Source organism: Symsagittifera roscoffensis, chromosome 3 (genome assembly GCF_963678635.1).
Source record: "Symsagittifera roscoffensis chromosome 3, txSymRosc1.1, whole genome shotgun sequence".
Lineage (NCBI taxonomy): Eukaryota > Metazoa > Xenacoelomorpha > Acoela > Convolutidae > Symsagittifera > Symsagittifera roscoffensis.
In genome coordinates, this window is record NC_087064.1 from 33,735,076 (window position 1) to 33,752,249 (window position 17,174).

A 17,174-nucleotide genomic window follows, 5' to 3' on the forward strand; every position below is an offset into this window, starting at 1 on the left:
CGGATAACACATGGATAACGCCTAAAAAAAGAGCAACTTTTCAAATACAGTGCCGATTTAAATTATCCGGGCAAAACGAAAAAAAACCTGAATTTTCCAACACGTTTTTCTCAAAGTGGGCTAAGATTAGACAAAAAGTGAAGAGAACAAAAGTTGCTTAGAATTTCATCAGAAATAATTTTTTCTCCGAGTGCAATTTTTTTCTCCGAAAATCTCAACAAAAATTTTACCGCAAAAATGGGTCATTTTTGTTTTTTTCCAATTTATCAAGAAATACACTGAAATTACTTTGTTAATTGATGAAAAATATATACCACAAGAAGCCTCTTACACAGCCCAACAAAATTCGAGAAGGCTGTTAAATCTCCAAAATCCTTTATAAGAGAAAATGCTTTTGCTTGATAGTCAAGAAACTTGATTTTTACTATATAAGCCCAAAATCTTTGCTCAAAAACAAATTTTAAACAATTTGCTCAAGTTTTTGGAGATTTAAGCCTTCTAAAACTTTGTTGGACTGTGTAGGACGCTATTTGTGATATATATTTCTCATCAATTAAAAAAGTAGTTTCAGCGTAATTTTTGATTAATTGAAAAAATGACTCTTTTTTGAGGGAAAATTTTTGTTGAGAATTTCTGAGAAAAAAATGCACCATATCAATTTTGATGCAATTCTAAGCAACTTTTGTCCTTTTCAGTTTTTGTCTAATCTAAACTCAGTTTGAGAAAAACGTGTTTGAAAATTCACGTTTTTGTTCATTTTGTCCGGATAATGTAAATCAGCACTGTAGTTTCGTTTTCAACTCATTTGAGACGTATGGAGTAATCAGCTATTCAAAAAAAAACTCCTAAGAAGTTAGAGATTTGATTGCAACTAGTTTTTAAGTGCAAATACAATTTTTGAATGAACAAATCTATGTATTCGGTGTTTTTTAACAAGCTGGATGAATTCGAGTTCTGATAGAGGCCTAAAATTTTAAGGTCAATTTCAAAAAAAATCTTAACATTTTTAAGGTCAACTTCGAAAAGCATAGAAAATTAATTTTAGACAAAAAATACTCAAAGGGTATTGATTTTGTGTGAGATAATTAGTGTCGAAAAGTTCATTAGAATATCACAAAGAATCGACATTTGCCTTTAAACTTTTGATCATGAGCGGATCTAGTTTTTTCTTGAGGGGGGGGGGGGGGGTTCAAAAATTTTTTTAGAAATTCGGTCGATATTTTTTTAAGTCGACCAAAATTGATTTTGCAAAAGCTGCCGAAACACTGAAAAGACCCGATTTTGACCAAAAAGTTTGCGTCGCAGGCAACATTATGACAAAACAGGTCAAAATGCTGTTTTTGGGAACTTTTTGGAAAACTTTAACCAAAAAGTTGCATTTTTTGGCGGGAGCTCTCCTTCAGAAATAATTAATAATGTCGTCGAAGGCACTTTAAGAAAATTTATAGGGTTTGTAGGCCTCAAATGAATGCCAAAAATAAAAACCAAAGCGATGCCCTTTGCTTGGCGAGAGGGTCAAATCCCAGAAGAAGGCGTCCGCCACCCCTCACCCCCCCAGCTCTCTGCTTAAAAAAATTTGATTGACGTTTCAGTTTATATTGATTTTTCAGATAAGATGAATATACGGTGGCAAGCAATTGTTACGTAATTGTGATGTAAGTAACGTTCTCTAATGTAACTTCGGTTTCAAGATATTGCGGTTAATGTATAAGGAGGTTTGTTGCGAATATATCATTCCGGTACCTGCTTAAGGCTACGTCTATCGGTAATTGGTTCAAGGCTTGCTAAAAACTTGAACAACAAACTACGGCTGAGTTTAAACTTACTTCTGAACACTTTTTATTTGAAACCACGCTACAAATTGTCAGTATCGACAGGTATTCAACTCTCTATTTTAAACCCCATCATTATAACTTCTAACAGTTGATATCGAGCCGAAGTAGGTGACTGAATTTGCAAACATTGCCACTCAAAATTGATGGACCACTACAGCTGCTTTTCATTAAGGGTAACTCGCAGTTATCGCAAACCAACAGAAAAAAAGTTGCAACTCGCGCTGATAAAAAACTGGTGCGACTCAGTGCGATCCAAAAAGACAGATTTTACTATACTTTTATTCTTAAATACTTTCAATATTAATTTCTTTTTCTGTGTTTCGCCTGAAATTTTCTGGTAATTTTTACCAGAACAAAAAAATACACATGGCTCAATTACTTTTTTTCGTACCCAATGATAGTAAAAGTTTTTGGTCAAACTTGCAAAAATATATATTGAAATCTTAAATCGGTTTCGCAGTAAAAAAAGTTAAAAACAATTTTCCTGATTGCGAGAGTTTTTATAACTGATCATCCAACTGCGTTTAAGTCGCATTTTTGCGCGACCAAAAAATCTGAGTCGGATTACGAAATTTTGCACGCGAAATTATATGGTCGCCACTAAAGGCAAAGATTTCGACCCGCGTACTGCTGAAACAAACAAGAACACGAATGGTCAGCGTTACTAAAGTTAGCACCCTTATTCAAATTCTGGATGTTTCCAGCCCCGAAAACTTTTAGGGTCTTTATATAATCAGTTGGGTCCATCGCGGAAAATACATGATCAAAGCCTACAAATAAGAACACTTTTTTAATTATTTTGATATTCAACTCATTTGAGACATATGTAGTAATCAACTAGTAAATAGAAACGCCTGAGAGTTTGGGGGCTTTTTTTGCAACCAATTGGTTTCAGGCAAATACAATTTGAGCATCTACGAATCAATTTGTTCCAATATTTAAACAAGCTTGATCAACTAGATTCCTGATAAAGGTTGCCAAAAAAAATCCTAGTTTTATCTACAGCAAACTTAAACAGAGCAAAAAACATTAGTTTTGACAAAAAATATTCAGAGATGTTCCATTTTGTATGAGATAATTTTTGTAGAAAAATTTCATAGGAACTTTCATGAAGAGTCGAACATTGCTTTTTAAATATCACCGTTGATTTTCCACGAATTCTTCAATCAATTGTTTTTTTCCGTCTACTTGGTTGTACAACATTACATTTTTGCATATACAGATTGTTTGAGTGCTGTTTTCTAAAAGAAAAACGGATGAAGTCGAGTTTTTATAGAAGGTGCCGAAACAAAACCTTAATTTTATAAGGTTGATTAAAAATGCATAAAATTAAATTTAGACAAAGGGGTTTTTCATTTTGTATAGGATCATTTTTCGCAGAAAAATCATTGGAACTTTCACAAATATAGACAATTACTATTCACATTATCAGCGTCACTTTGTCACTCAAACTTTGGCAAGTTTTTTTGTTCTGTCTATCAAAAAAGTTTCGTAAAGTTTTAGGCTTTCTATATGTTTCCAGTTTAATTTTGATTTGTGGTTAAGTTTTTCAAAAGAAAATTTTAAACCATCTGGAAAAGTATCCCAATTATTTTGCGACGCCTATGTAAAGCTGTTTATATTTTCCTTGCATATGTTGCGAAATGACAGCCAAATTGACAGTCTAATCCGTAAACAATGGACAATCGTCGCAATCTGATGAGTCAAGGTACTCACTTTATGTTTCGACTTTCAAAGTCAAACACATGTCAGCGCTCGACCAAAAAACATTAGTCGAGACAGGGGTTTCTCTTGTACAAAAAGTAGAACCCTATCTCGAGCACGGTCGAAACATACTTCGAGCGAAACATACCTCGAACGCGGTCAAAAATTACCAATTGTAGAAATTACCAAAAAAGAAAAATTAAGACTACCATTCCAACTAGTCAAAAATTTAAATTGTTATGTCACATAAGAACAGATTGTCACTGTTGTTATGCAATTGTAATGTAATTCTGATGTAATTAACAATTTTTGATGTAATTTTGGTTTCAAGGTATTGCGGTTTGTGCATGGATGTTTGTTAAACATCCGCCAATTATATCATTCCGATTCTATATCATTCCGATTACTCCGTAAAGGCTACGTATATCAATCTCTGACTCAAGGCATTGCTGAAAATTTGATAAACAAACTATGGCTGAATTTAAGCTTACTTCTGAGCACGTATAATTTCAAACCACGGTTCAAACCATAGTATGGACAGTTATTGAACTCTTTTTTTTTAAACATTAGCTTTTGGTTTGAACCTTTTTAGCACTATAAGCTACAGTAAAATTACTGAAGCATTGTTATTTCTAGCAGTGGATATCGAGCCGAAATAGGCCACTTAATTCGCATTTTTTGCTACTCAAAGTAGAAGATAGATCACAACCGTTGCTGTGCACAGAGGTTAACTCGCGGCCGTCGACGAATAAAAAAAATAAGTTGCGACTAAAACAATTTTAGCGGCGGCTGAGCGCGACCCAAAAAACATAAATCCCGACAATATTTTAAATATTAATTACTTTTAATATTAATCACTTTTCACGCTTAACCACCTGCGCTAAAACAATTTGGTGCGGCGGCTGAGCGCGACCCAAAAAACATAAATCCCGACAATATTTTAAATATTAATTACTTTTAATATTAATCACTTTTCACGCTTAACCACCTGCGCTAAAAAGTTGGGTGCAGCGGCTGAGCGCGACCCAAAAAACAATAATCCCGACAACATTTTAAATATTAATTACATGTAATATTAAGCACTTTTCATGCTTTTTGCCTGATAGTTTGTGCTAATGCTTTCCTGAGCAGAAGTTTCTTCTACATCGAAATAAATTATGCCATACTGAATCATCCAATGATTGCAGAAGTCTCCTGTCAAGCATGCAATAAAAATCTTAAATCTTTAAAACCATTTTCGCAAGAAATTTTGTAAAATGTCTTTTTTTTATTGTGGGAATCTTTGCATCTGATCATCTAACTGCGTTTAAGTTTTTGTGCGACCTAAGAAGCTGGGCCGAACTACAAAACTTTTGGTCGCATCACTTACCTCCCACGACCATATATGTCAAAATCTTGATGTTTTCTTCCTGAAAATCTTTAGGAGCTTTTTGTAGTCAATTGGGTTCTTGATAATCACAGGTTTATGTTTAAAATGGATTTATAACTCATACAACAAGCCCAAGAGTCAAAAAACTATTTTTATTCAAAAACCAAAAATCTCAGAAAAAAACTTTCGAACTTAAAACTCAAATCATGCTTTCCATTGAGTTTTTGGATCTAAATGTGTCAGTCAGAAGTATTTCCAGTGTAACAATGAGTATTTTTTTCATAATCCATTACAAATTTTGTTTTTTTTTGTAGCAAATTATTGTTTTCCGCTTTTTCCATTAACAGCCCACCCCCCTTCCCCGCCCAGATTTTTCATGTTCGTAACTGCGGTAAACGTTTAAGCATGAACAAGTAAAGAAACTTGTACTAAATCTCTGTGATGGAAATTGCTGCATGAACAGTTTTTTATTAAGTTTATATTGTAAAATTACGAGGGAAGTATCTTATCATTTGGCATAGTTTGTTTATAATTGCAAAACTTTTTCTGATAGAAATTTAATGAATGTATTTTTACAGTTTTTCGAGAAACGAATTTTTTGATTAAAAATCTGACGATTTTTTTTTTGTTCCAGCTAATTTTGGTTAACGTCGATTCCAAACAACCTCCGGCTTAAACCATTCCTCAATTTTTTGCGAAACCCTCATTGGAGAATTCAGTTTTTGTTGTAGTTTTACAATAAGAACAACCGCATCAAAATCTGGAACATACAGATCGATTTTGTCATCCCACGATACAGGGCCATCTCCAAAATTTGTCCCTGTAAAAGCGTCAATCAGGGTAAACGTTTCACCACTCTCGGGTTCCTTGACTCCCAAATCCTTCAAGCTGTAGCTCAGTAAAACAGTCTGATCATCTGATTTCGCGTGGAAGTTACAGATCGCGTATGTTCCGAAAGTAGCGTCTCCTAATTTTTTGAGCCAGACTTGAATAGCACCATTGGAATCACTGATAACTTGCTTTGCGAAGTCGCCCAGGGGGTCCTGATTGATCCGGATGAGGTATCGATTCAGAAGAAGACTCAGTGCAGCATCACTTATGAATCGGAGGTCAGAAGATACCAGCAAAGGGGCACTCCACATGCACCACATTGCCATCTGGATCTTCTGTTGTCCAAAAGAAGTCCCAGAGTTGCCCACAAGCAACTCATCAGGGTCGAGGAAATGTCCAGGTCCACTGTGTTTGGCAAATTTGTTCTGAAACAATAAAAAGGTGTAGAGACCTCATTAAGTACTTTCAAGCCGTAGACTTCCGCTCTTGATGACAGTTTATTTATACAAAAAATTATTGCTCCGACTTTTGCAGAAAAAACTTTTTATGGTTTTCGAGACCACTTTCGTTGATCAAAACTATAGTTTTCAACAAAAACTGTTGATACCCGATAAAATTTTTAAAACCCTGTGATTTAAAATTTAAAAATAAGTTTTGCCTGTTTTATTTTAAAATTAGTTTCTGGGAATCAGAGCTTAAAAATGCCAATTTAGCAATGTTTTTGGACTAATATATGCTCTCTGATAATTTTCTATGATGCTGAGTGTGTAAACACGAACTATTTGGGCAAGTCAAAACCTTACATTTTCAAAATCATTTCAAATTGAATTGAGATAAAATTGTTCAAATTAATTCCACACACGAATCAAATAATAACACTCACTATTTGAAATTGGCTGTTAAGAGAAAAAATCAGAAATTCAATTTTTTAAATTTTAAAAATATAATTGTTCCGACTATCGAAGAAAGTGCAGAACTTTTCTGCTTGAGATGTTTGTCAATTTGGTCATGCCCTGGACTAACTTATGCGCGTTTTTTGGTTAAGCGTAACGCTTGTTTCTAAAATGCGTAACCCAAATTATTGTTCCAACTTTCGCAAAAAGTGCAGAATTTTTATATTCGGGTGGTTTTTCCAACTCAGTCAATATTTTATCTAAAACTCAAATGTAAATAATTTATCTATGACGTTTTCACTAAATTATAAGGCTTTGAATGTTTGTCTAATTAGACGACTAATTTTTGTCGTGATATACTTCGGCCTATCAACGCGCAATATGTTTCGGTCCATTAAAGCGTAACCGGCAGTTTAAATCCTTCCAAATTGAACTCAGGCAAGCATGTTGCTCTTTTAAATAAGTTACGCAAAATATATCTTTTGGTGCTTTATACAGCTTGTAGGGGGTGCATTTAGGAAATAAAATATTTATAAGTATTCTAAATTTTTTCATTTCATTGAACATTTCGAGATTTTTTTAAATTCAAAAAGCTTGTGATCGATGATAGAGGGCAGTCAAAACATTCAGGGCTTTGCCTTCATATTTGATTAGTCTTGTTTTTACTACAAAGTTGTTCCAAGTTGATTAGCGGCAAGCAAAACTTATTCGGTACCAATTAAGGGGCAATTGTAACATTCAAAACTATGACTTGATTTAACGGTAGTCTTGCTTATGATTTACGATTAAAAAACGTCACTGACCAAAAAATGGAACATATTCCAGACCAGTTGCAGTGCAATCGGATCACTCAGTAGCCCTGATACGAGCAGTCTCATTATAGATCTCGTAACCTTCTTTTTTTTGCAGGGACCATATAGAAGTTTTTTTGGTTTTTTCCATTGCAAATGTCTTAGTGAGGTTAAATTGAATAGTATCCATTACTGCTAAATTTCGCGCCAGTTTCACCCATCTTTCCAATACAAAAAAGAACAAAGACAAGAATGCTCTGTTTTGGAATCTGCAAAATGCCTTCTTTTCTCTGTTTTGGATTTCATGTACAAATTGGCCAACTGAATAACGACAATTTTGCAATGTAATGTTTTTTTTGGTCGGCTAAAGTGATTTTCAGAACAAATAACGAAAACCGCCAGCAGAAAATTCCACCATGCAGAAAACTCCATGGAAAAATCATTCAAAAATGAAATTTTTGGTCGCTTTTTGAAAATTTTGGCCAACGGTTTTGTAAGTTTTGGTACTTTTTGTTATTTCACAATCCCCGTAAAAATGAATTGACTCCGAAGGCGCCTTTTGAATCAATCATAAATGGTTGCCAAAAAGCAGTATTTATGGGTTCGTGGTGATGTGCGGTTTAAATCCGTTCAAATCTAATCCAAATCGCATCCCATTTGTTAATGTGGCATGAACAAAACAATACCTGATTGTTTGCGTAGTGTTTAATGATTCCAAAAAGGCTATCCCAACTGTCTTGCACGTCGTCGTAGTTCCTGAAGAAGTTGCAAGTCTCCGCTACTTCGGCGTAATCAGCCACTGGATCATAGAGGGGCCATTCGCAGAGGTACAAAATATCCCTGCCAGTATTATTCAATGCCTAGATAGAATTGTGTACCATAATAGTAAGTTTTTAAAGCATGGAACCAAAACAATCAATAGTGCTGTTAAGGGGACAAAAATATCTCAGACCTGAATTCAAAGAATAATGCAGGTGTCAATCGCTAGGGGTTAACAGGCTTACGGTGTATGAACTAAACATATGCATCGGTGATCTCTCCGCGATTCTCAAATCATCCAAAGTCAACCTATTTGCCTGACAATATAACGCCCGATCCCTTAGAAAATATGAGACAGTCTTGAGACGCCCGCCCCATTGGTTGAGACAGTTTTTATTAATTCAGTGCTATACTAACCAAACGAAAAGCCCTTATGAACGGAGGAACCATCGGGTTGTTACAATAAAAAGTGGAATATATTGTCCTAATATTTCAATTTTTGGTCATGCTCGTGGTCCTGCAAATTTTGCGCTGTTCATGCGTTAAACTTGATTGTTTCTTCGAAAGCAGTTTTTATGTAACCTTCTTCACAAAGTCCTATGTTTTTATTTATTATGCAAATTTTGCGCTGTTCATGCGTTAAACTTGAGTGTTTCTTCGAAAGCAGTTTTTATGTAAACTTCTTCACAAAGTCCTATGTTTTTATTTATTATGCAAATTTTGCGCTGTTCATGCGCTAAACTTGATTGTTTCTTCGAAAGCAGTTTTTATGTAAACTTCTTCACAAAGTCTTACGTTTTTGATTATTATGCAAATATTGCGCTGTTCATGCGTTAAACTTGATTGTTTCTTCGAAAGCAGTTTTTAAGTAAACTTCTTCACAAAGTCTTACGTTTTTATTTATTATGCAAACTTTGCGCTGTTCATGTGTTAAACTTGATTGTTTCTTCGAAAACAGTTTTTATGTAAACTTCTTCACAAAGTCTTACGTTTTTATTTATTATGCAAATTTTGCGCTGTTCATGCGTTAAACTTGATTGTTTCTTCGAAAGCAGTTTTTATGTAAACTTCTTCACAAAGTCTTACGTTTTTATTTATTATGCAAATTTTGCGCTGTTCATGCGTTAAACTTGAGTGTTTCTTCGAAAGCAGTTTTTATGTAAACTTCTTCACAAAGTCCTTTGTTTTTATTTATTATGCAAATTTTGCGCTGTTCATGCGCTAAACTTGATTGTTTCTTCGAAAGCAGTTTTTATGTAAACTTCTTCACAAAGTCTTACGTTTTTAATTATTATGCAAATATTGCGCTGTTCATGCGGTAAACTTGATTGTTTCTTCGAAAGCAGTTTTTGAGTAAACTTCTTCACAAAGTCTTACGTTTTTATTTATTATGCAAACTTTGCGCTGTTCATGTGTTAAACTTGATTGTTTCTTCGAAAGCAGTTTTTATGTAAACTTCTTCACAAAGTCTTACGTTTTTATTTATTATGCAAATTTTGCGCTGTTCATGCGTTAAACTTGATTGTTTCTTCGAAAGCAGTTTTTATGTAAACTTCTTCACAAAGTCTTACATTTTTATTTATTATGCAAACTTTGCGCTGTTCATGTGTTAAACTTGATTGTTTCTTCGAAAGCAGTTTTTATGTAAACTTCTTCACAAAGTCTTACGTTTTTATTTATTATGCAAACTTTGCGCTGTTCATGCGTTAAACTTGATTGTTTCTTCGAAAGCAGTTTTTATGTAAACCTCTTCACAAAGTCTTACGTTTTTATTTATTATGCAAATATTGCGCTGTTCATGCGTTAAACTTGATTGTTTCTTCGAAAGCAGTTTTTAAGTAAACTTCTTCACAAAGTCTTACATTTTTATTTATTATGCAAACTTTGCGCTGTTCATGTGTTAAACTTGATTGTTTCTTCGAAAGCAGTTTTTATGTAAACTTCTTCACAAAGTCTTACGTTTTTATTTATTATGCAAATTTTGCGCTGTTCATGCGTTAAACTTGATTGTTTCTTCGAAAGCAGTTTTTATGTAAACTTCTTCACAAAGTCTTACGTTTTTATTTATTATGCAAACTTTGCGCTGTTCATGCGTTAAACTTGATTGTTTCTTCGAAAGCAGTTTTTATGTAAACTTCTTCACAAAGTCTTACGTTTTTATTTATTATGCAAACTTTGCGCTGTTCATGCGTTAAACTTGATTGTTTCTTCGAAAGCAGTTTTTATGTAAACCTCTTCACAAAGTCTTACGTTTTTATTTATTATGCAAATTTTGCGCTGTTCATGCGTTAAACTTGATTGTTTCTTCGAAAGCAGTTTTTAAGTAAACTTCTTCACAAAGTCTTACGTTTTTATTTATTATGCAAATTTTGCGCTGTTCATGCGTTAAACTTGATTGTTTCTTCGAAAGCAGTTTTTAAGTAAACTTCTTCACAAAGTCTTACGTTTTTATTTATTATGCAAACTTTGCTTTGTTCATGTGTTAAACTTGATTGTTTCTTCGAAAGCAGTTTTTATGTAAACTTCTTCACAAAGTCTTACGTTTTTTTATTTATTATGCAAACTTTGCGCTGTTCATGTGTTAAACTTGATTGTTTCTTCGAAAGCAGTTTTTATGTAAACTTCTTCACAAAGTCTTACGTTTTTATTTATTATGCAAACTTTGCGCTGTTCATGCGTTAAACTTGATTGTTTCTTCGAAAGCAGTTTTTATGTAAACCTCTTCACAAAGTCTTACGTTTTTATTTATTATGCAAATTTTGCGCTGTTCATGCGTTAAACTTGATTGTTTCTTCGAAAGCAGTTTTTATGTAAACTTCTTCACAAAGTCTTACGTTTTTAATTATTATGCAAACTTTGCGCTGTTCATGCGTTAAACTTGATTGTTTCTTCGAAAGCAGTTTTTAAGTAAACTTCTTCACAAAGTCTTACGTTTTTATTTATTATGCAAACTTTGCGCTGTTCATGTGTTAAACTTGATTGTTTCTTCGAAAGCAGTTTTTATGTAAACTTCTTCACAAAGTCTTACGTTTTTATTTATTATGCAAAATTTGCGCTGTTCATGCGTTAAACTTGATTGTTTCTTCGAAAGCAGTTTTTATGTAAACCTCTTCACAAAGTCTTACGTTTTTATTTATTATGCAAATTTTGCGCTGTTCATGCGTTAAACTTGATTGTTTCTTCGAAAGCAGTTTTTATGTAAACTTCTTCACAAAGTCTTACGTTTTTATTTATTATGCAAACATTGCGCTGTTCATGTGTTAAACTTGATTGTTTCTTCGAAAGCAGTTTTTATGTAAACTTCTTCACAAAGTCTTACGTTTTTATTTATTATGCAAATTTTGCGCTGTTCATGCGTTAAACTTGATTGTTTCTTCGAAAGCAGTTTTTATGTAAACTTCTTCACAAAGTCTTACGTTTCTATTTATTATGCAAACTTTGCGCTGTTCATGTGTTAAACTTGATTGTTTCTTCGAAAGCAGTTTTTATGTAAACTTCTTCACAAAGTCTTACGTTTTTATTTATTATGCAAACTTTGCGCTGTTCATAAATTAAACTTGATTGTTTCTTCGAAAGCAGTTTTTATGTAAACCTCTTCACAAAGTCTTACGTTTTTATTTATTATGCAAATTTTGCGCTGTTCATGTGTTAAACTTCATTGTTTCTTCGAAAGCAGTTTTTAAGTAAACTTCTTCACAAAGTCTTACGTTTTTATTTATTATGCAAACTTTGCGCTGTTCATGTGTTAAACTTGATTGTTTCTTCGAAAGCAGTTTTTATGTAAACTTCTTCACAAAGTCTTACGTTTTTATTTATTATGCAAACTTTGCGCTGTTCATGCGTTAAACTTGATTGTTTCTTCGAAAGCAGTTTTTATGTAAACCTCTTCACAAAGTCTTACGTTTTTATTTATTATGCAAATTTTGCGCTGTTCATGCGTTAAACTTGATTGTTTCCTCGAAAGCAGTTTTTATGTAAACTTCTTCACAAAGTCTTACGTTTTTATTTATTATGCAAACTTTGCGCTGTTCATGCGTTAAACTTGATTGTTTCTTCGAAAGCAGCTTTTATGTAAACTTCTTCACAAAGTCTTACGTTTTTATTTATTATGCAAGCTTTGCGCTGTTCATGCGTTAAAGTTGTTTGTTTTTTCAAGAACAGTTTTTATAAAATTTCTTTAGAAAATTTTACGTTTTTATTTATTTATGATTGCTTTCATCGTTTTCATTCTTTCTTTTTTTTCATTAGAATAAAACCCTTTGTTTAGTTTTTTTTTCCGGTTTTAAGAACGATTATATGTTTAAAAGTTTAAACTGATAAAAGTAAGGACTTAACACCTGGAAAAGCTTTTGTGGCGGTGCTTCACTAAGCTGTGATAGCCATCGGATCAGGGTCCTAAAGGGCTGGTACTGTTCAAATGCTAAGCGAAAAAAAACACATACAGTTTTGTATTGCTTATAGCCTGAAAACAAAAGTATTAATATAAATTATAAAAAAAAAGCAAAGTGAGTGTTAACTGACTTTTCCCATTTCCTTGTAACCTGGTCCAGAGGTCAAGGGATCAATATAGCACCCGTCGAACTTGAGCATGTCAATTCCCCACGATGCAAATGTCTGAGCATCTGTCTCTATATGTCCTTTGCTACCCGGATAACCAGCGCATGTTTTGTAGCCAACGTCTTCGTAAATTCCTTTAAATTCCAAAAACTTTGTAATCGAATAAAAAAATACAGTAGCCGTGCAAATCTGCTACTCAAAATTTTCTTATTTTCTTAATTTGACAATCGTTAATTCACGGTGAAAGTAATTTTTCAAAAACTTTTAGCCTTCATAATGACAAAAACAAAACTTGTCAAAACGAACGGCAAAATATTCCATCCCAACCCAGACATACCCAGTTTGAGTCCTCTCTCGTGCATATAGTCGGCAAGCGCTTTCATTCCACTGGGAAACCTATCCGGATCGGCTACCAGCTGGCCATCTGCGCTTCTGTTCTTCATGAGCCAGCAATCGTCTATAGAGAGATAGGTGTAGCCGGCATCCTTCAAGCCAAAAGTGACCATCGCATCCGCCATCGTCATGAACAAATTCTCATTTATGCACTCATTAGGAAAGTTCACGCAATCCGTTTGACATCTAATCAAGCACCATTGCAGCAAAAAAATTCAGTTTTTGTTTAGAAACTTTTTCAGTTTCTTGTTAAATTCAGTTAACAAACACCTGAAAAAACACTTGAAAGATCTCAGTTTTTTTTAACCATTAAGCGAACGTTAAAACCATCATACTTTAACAAATTTGACCTTAAGGTTCTGTCCTGATTTTTTGTTGCGTCGTTTTGGCTCTCACCTGAATCTCTCCCAGTTCATGAATCCCATCACAGGTGTCAGTCCCAATCCATTGCCATCACTTGCCACCAAGTGATACCCGCATTGGAACAGAACAATCAAAATTAACTTTATCATCCCTGTTTTATGTTTAGTTTCTTTCAGCAAAATCCGTCGATGACTTTCAAAAACTGAGCACAACTAAGTGCTTCTTCAAATGTAAGTTCAAATCTCAACAAAACCAAACGGATGTGTTTATTAGCTTCTCAAACAATCAATATTAGTCGAAACATTTTGTTTAATTATCTTAAAATACCAACAAGTATACATTGAAGCGATAGTATCTGCCAAATAAAAAAATTTCTATAAGCTATTGGTGATTTTCTACTCATGAACTGCAATAATTCGGTTCAATCTGAGACTATTTTTTGTTCAAAAAATTAGCCATTATGCCCAATGAAAACTTGATTGCACCTAATTGATTGCTCAAAATTTTTATCTTTTCCCTGCTACTTGACTTTTAGATTTTGTTCTGAAGGTCAAACCGTATCATGGAAGAAATTTTTAGAAAGAAATTGAGCCTCTTGAAAAAAAAAGAAAAGAGGTTGATCACAGACGCATTTCTGGCAAAACCCAAGTTTACTTAGATTTTTATAAGTACGCATGTAAATGTTCTTTGAAAATATGATGGCCTCAAATCTTGCAAATTTCGAGAGGTTGCCATCTTTTGATCTTATAGTGTTCGCTATGCGTAAAGTCTGTCGACATCTGTTAAAGTGTATATTCAAAATTCTGAATTATCAGACAGATTTTGTAGAAAATTATCTCCGTCTTTTTGTTCCGACTTTCGAAGTGAGGAATATTAAATACTTGGAATGTTTTTGCGCAAGTCAATTTCAAAGTGTGATCGCAGCGGCGGCTTGTTCAACGCTATTTTAACTTAAACTTAAAGTCACTCTGGAACAAGTCTATCAAAACGGTTACGTAGCGGTATTTAGACAACCGCGTATTCAGAATCGTCAGTTAGCAGACAAATACCATATCAACCAATCAGAATCGAGACAAGGAAGAAATGAATAGTTACTAATTTTTTATTTCGTAAATTTGCTTTCTCATCTCGACTCTGATTGTTTAATATGGTTTTTGTCTGCTTACTGACGAGTATAAATACGCGGTTGTCTAAACCCGCATCCAAGTTTAGGCGTAAATAATCGATTATAACGGATTATTATGATGATTTTTTGACAATTATAATCGATTATAATTACCAAAATTGGGTCTTTAAGGGATTTATAATTGATTATAATCATGATATTTTCCAAGAGATTATTATCTCTTATAATCGATTATAATTGATTATAATTGATTATAGTTCTTACTAAAAACCCTTAAAATCAATTATAATCGATTAGACACAAAAGCGATTATAACCTCTTATTTTGCCGAAATTTTCTTATATTCGAAATATATCTTATGGGTTATTTTTTGTGTCAATAAGAAAATCTCTAAAAGACAGATCTATTGAACACTTTGGTTCATCTGAACACAAAGTTATACCACGAAAAAAAAAGTTTCATAGAGAACCTTTCATATGAGTGGAAAGGTTCTCGCGGTAGATGAAAAATAAATTTTCCGAATCATTCATGAAACTAAATCAATCTGCTGATGTTTTTGTGTTTAAAAAAGCTTATAATATGCATCACAAAACAACTCTAATGGGGAAGAAATGAAAAAAAACTTATAAATTTGAATTAATTGGAAAACTTTAAAAACATTTTTCTCATTTTTCATAGGAACCAACGTACACAAAAAGCATAAAATATAAGCAATTTAGATGCAACTTCGAAGACAAAAATGGGCAAACAAAAGGGATTATAATCAATTATAATCAATTATAATGGATTTTTGTGCAAAACTAATAAAATAGAAATTTGAATAAAAATAATGGATTATTATATAATCAATTATAATCAATTATAAATGTATCAAAAAATAGACGAATAAATAATCGATTATATTCGATTATAATGGATTATAATTAATTATAATTTGAATTTAAAAAGAGAGATTATAATCGATTATTAATTGAATAAAATTGATTGTTTCTCAATTATAGTGAGACTGGTACTAAAATCGTAATTTAATCAATTATTAACGCTTGAAACTGGATGCGGGAATACAGACAGCTCTCTATCAAAACTGTTCGACTAATAAAACTTAATTGAATTGTTTACGCGTGGCGAGTTGTATGGTCTACAAAACCATTCCAACTTAAAAGAAGCAACCTAATTGGTTGTATTAATTCCATATACAACTGAATTGTTATCACTTAGTATTTGATAATATCAGCCCAAAAGGATAATATCAGCCCAGAAATACAACAGTGCCGAAGTTCAACAGTGCCGAAAATGAAAACTTTGTTCAACAGTTCCAAAAATATGAACAAATTTCAGCATATTAAGTGCGGCAATCAAAAATTGAAAGGCGAACGTTTACAATCGTAAGTGACACTTAGAAATTTTGAGAGAAAAAAATAATTGCAATTTAGACGTTTTGGCACCATATTAATTGTTGAATTTGCAGTTCCAGACATTTTGGCGTCGAAAATGGAGTGATTTTCTTTGATAATAAGCGTCAGTAATTTCCCGCTTTTTAGAAAACGCGTTTAAATTATTCTAAAATTTTCCCGCCTTTTTCGGCACTGTTGTACTTCGGCACTGTTGAACGCCCCCGCCCAAAAGTCATAGATTCTCAAAATTTCAAAAAAAAACAGTTTGAGACCAGTTAAATGGCAGTCGGAACATTTAGGCTTTGTCTTGATAAACTAGCGGTATTGTTTTGTTTTAGCTCATCTTGATTCCAAATTTAGGTTAATATCAACCTTTGTCTGATATTTTGCTATTCAAACTCAATGTTTTTGAATCAGTTTCTTATAATCAACTTCAGTTTTTAGTTTCTTGGGAAACGCCATTGAGTTAAATGAATGTCAGCGTGCAACAAATGAGTAAATAAACCAAGCTATTGATTTCTGTTTCTGCACAAAATTTGTTTATATCTCATCCGATATTAGAAGTGAACAATTTTCAGATAATTTCTGAAATCAGTTCTCCGCATAACCAGTTCATATTTATTCTACATGCTTTGAGTATACAAAATAGTCTTACCACCCACATTGGCAAAAATAAGATTGCAATCAATAATAAACGATTTTTATACCGACTATAACTAGTAAAAAATCGATTGTATGTAACTCAATTAGACACTGAAATGAACAATATAGGGATTTTATATAGTTCAGAAAAATCGATTGTATAGTCTGGAAAATGGATATTTTTGTGGTATAAAATCTGTATAGAATCTGTATAAAATCTGTATAAAATCGATTATAATCGATTGTAATGCATTTTCTAAGGACCCAAAAAATCGATTATATTGTCTAAAAAATGGATTATACTGTCTGAAAAACTGATTTTTTTTACTCTAAGTACCATGCTGTTTGAAAACTCAAAACAAAAGCTGAATTCAAACAAGATTCAATCAAAAAAATATGCAAACAAATCATGAAAATCATCAATATAAACAAGTTTTTGGGCAACAACATGTAACAAATGAAGAAAATGGTCAATATAAATCCATTTTTGAGCTCAAAAATATGCAAGAAAGATATA

The 17,174-nt window shown here is 32.9% G+C and overlaps 1 protein-coding gene across 1 annotated transcript; it reads right to left on the reverse strand.

The window, feature by feature from the left end:
• Window positions 1-5,409: 5,409 nt before the first annotated feature.
• LOC134841309 (alpha-N-acetylgalactosaminidase-like) lies at window positions 5,410-13,779 on the reverse strand. Its single transcript, XM_063857204.1, has 5 exons — window positions 13,529-13,779; window positions 13,077-13,318; window positions 12,704-12,873; window positions 8,110-8,283; window positions 5,410-6,164 (listed from the first exon to the last, which is right to left on the reverse strand). The coding sequence occupies exons 1-5, from the start codon at window positions 13,642-13,644 to the stop codon at window positions 5,553-5,555; spliced, it is 1,314 nt and encodes a 437-aa protein (XP_063713274.1). The 5' UTR covers window positions 13,645-13,779; the 3' UTR covers window positions 5,410-5,552.
• Window positions 13,780-17,174: the final 3,395 nt, after the last annotated feature.

Bases quoted from the DNA above. Each gene is read 5' to 3' on its own strand.
- LOC134841309 (XM_063857204.1), bottom strand. From the start codon at position 13,644: ATGATAAAGTTAATTTTGATTGTTCTGTTCCAATGCGGGTATCACTTG. The intron at 13,319-13,528 runs GTGAGAGCCAAA...GTGCTTGATTAG, and splicing joins ATGAACTGGGAGAGATTCAG to ATGTCAAACGGATTGCGTGA. The intron at 8,284-12,703 runs GTCAGTTAACAC...AATTCTATCTAG, and splicing joins GTTACAAGGAAATGGGAAAA to GCATTGAATAATACTGGCAG.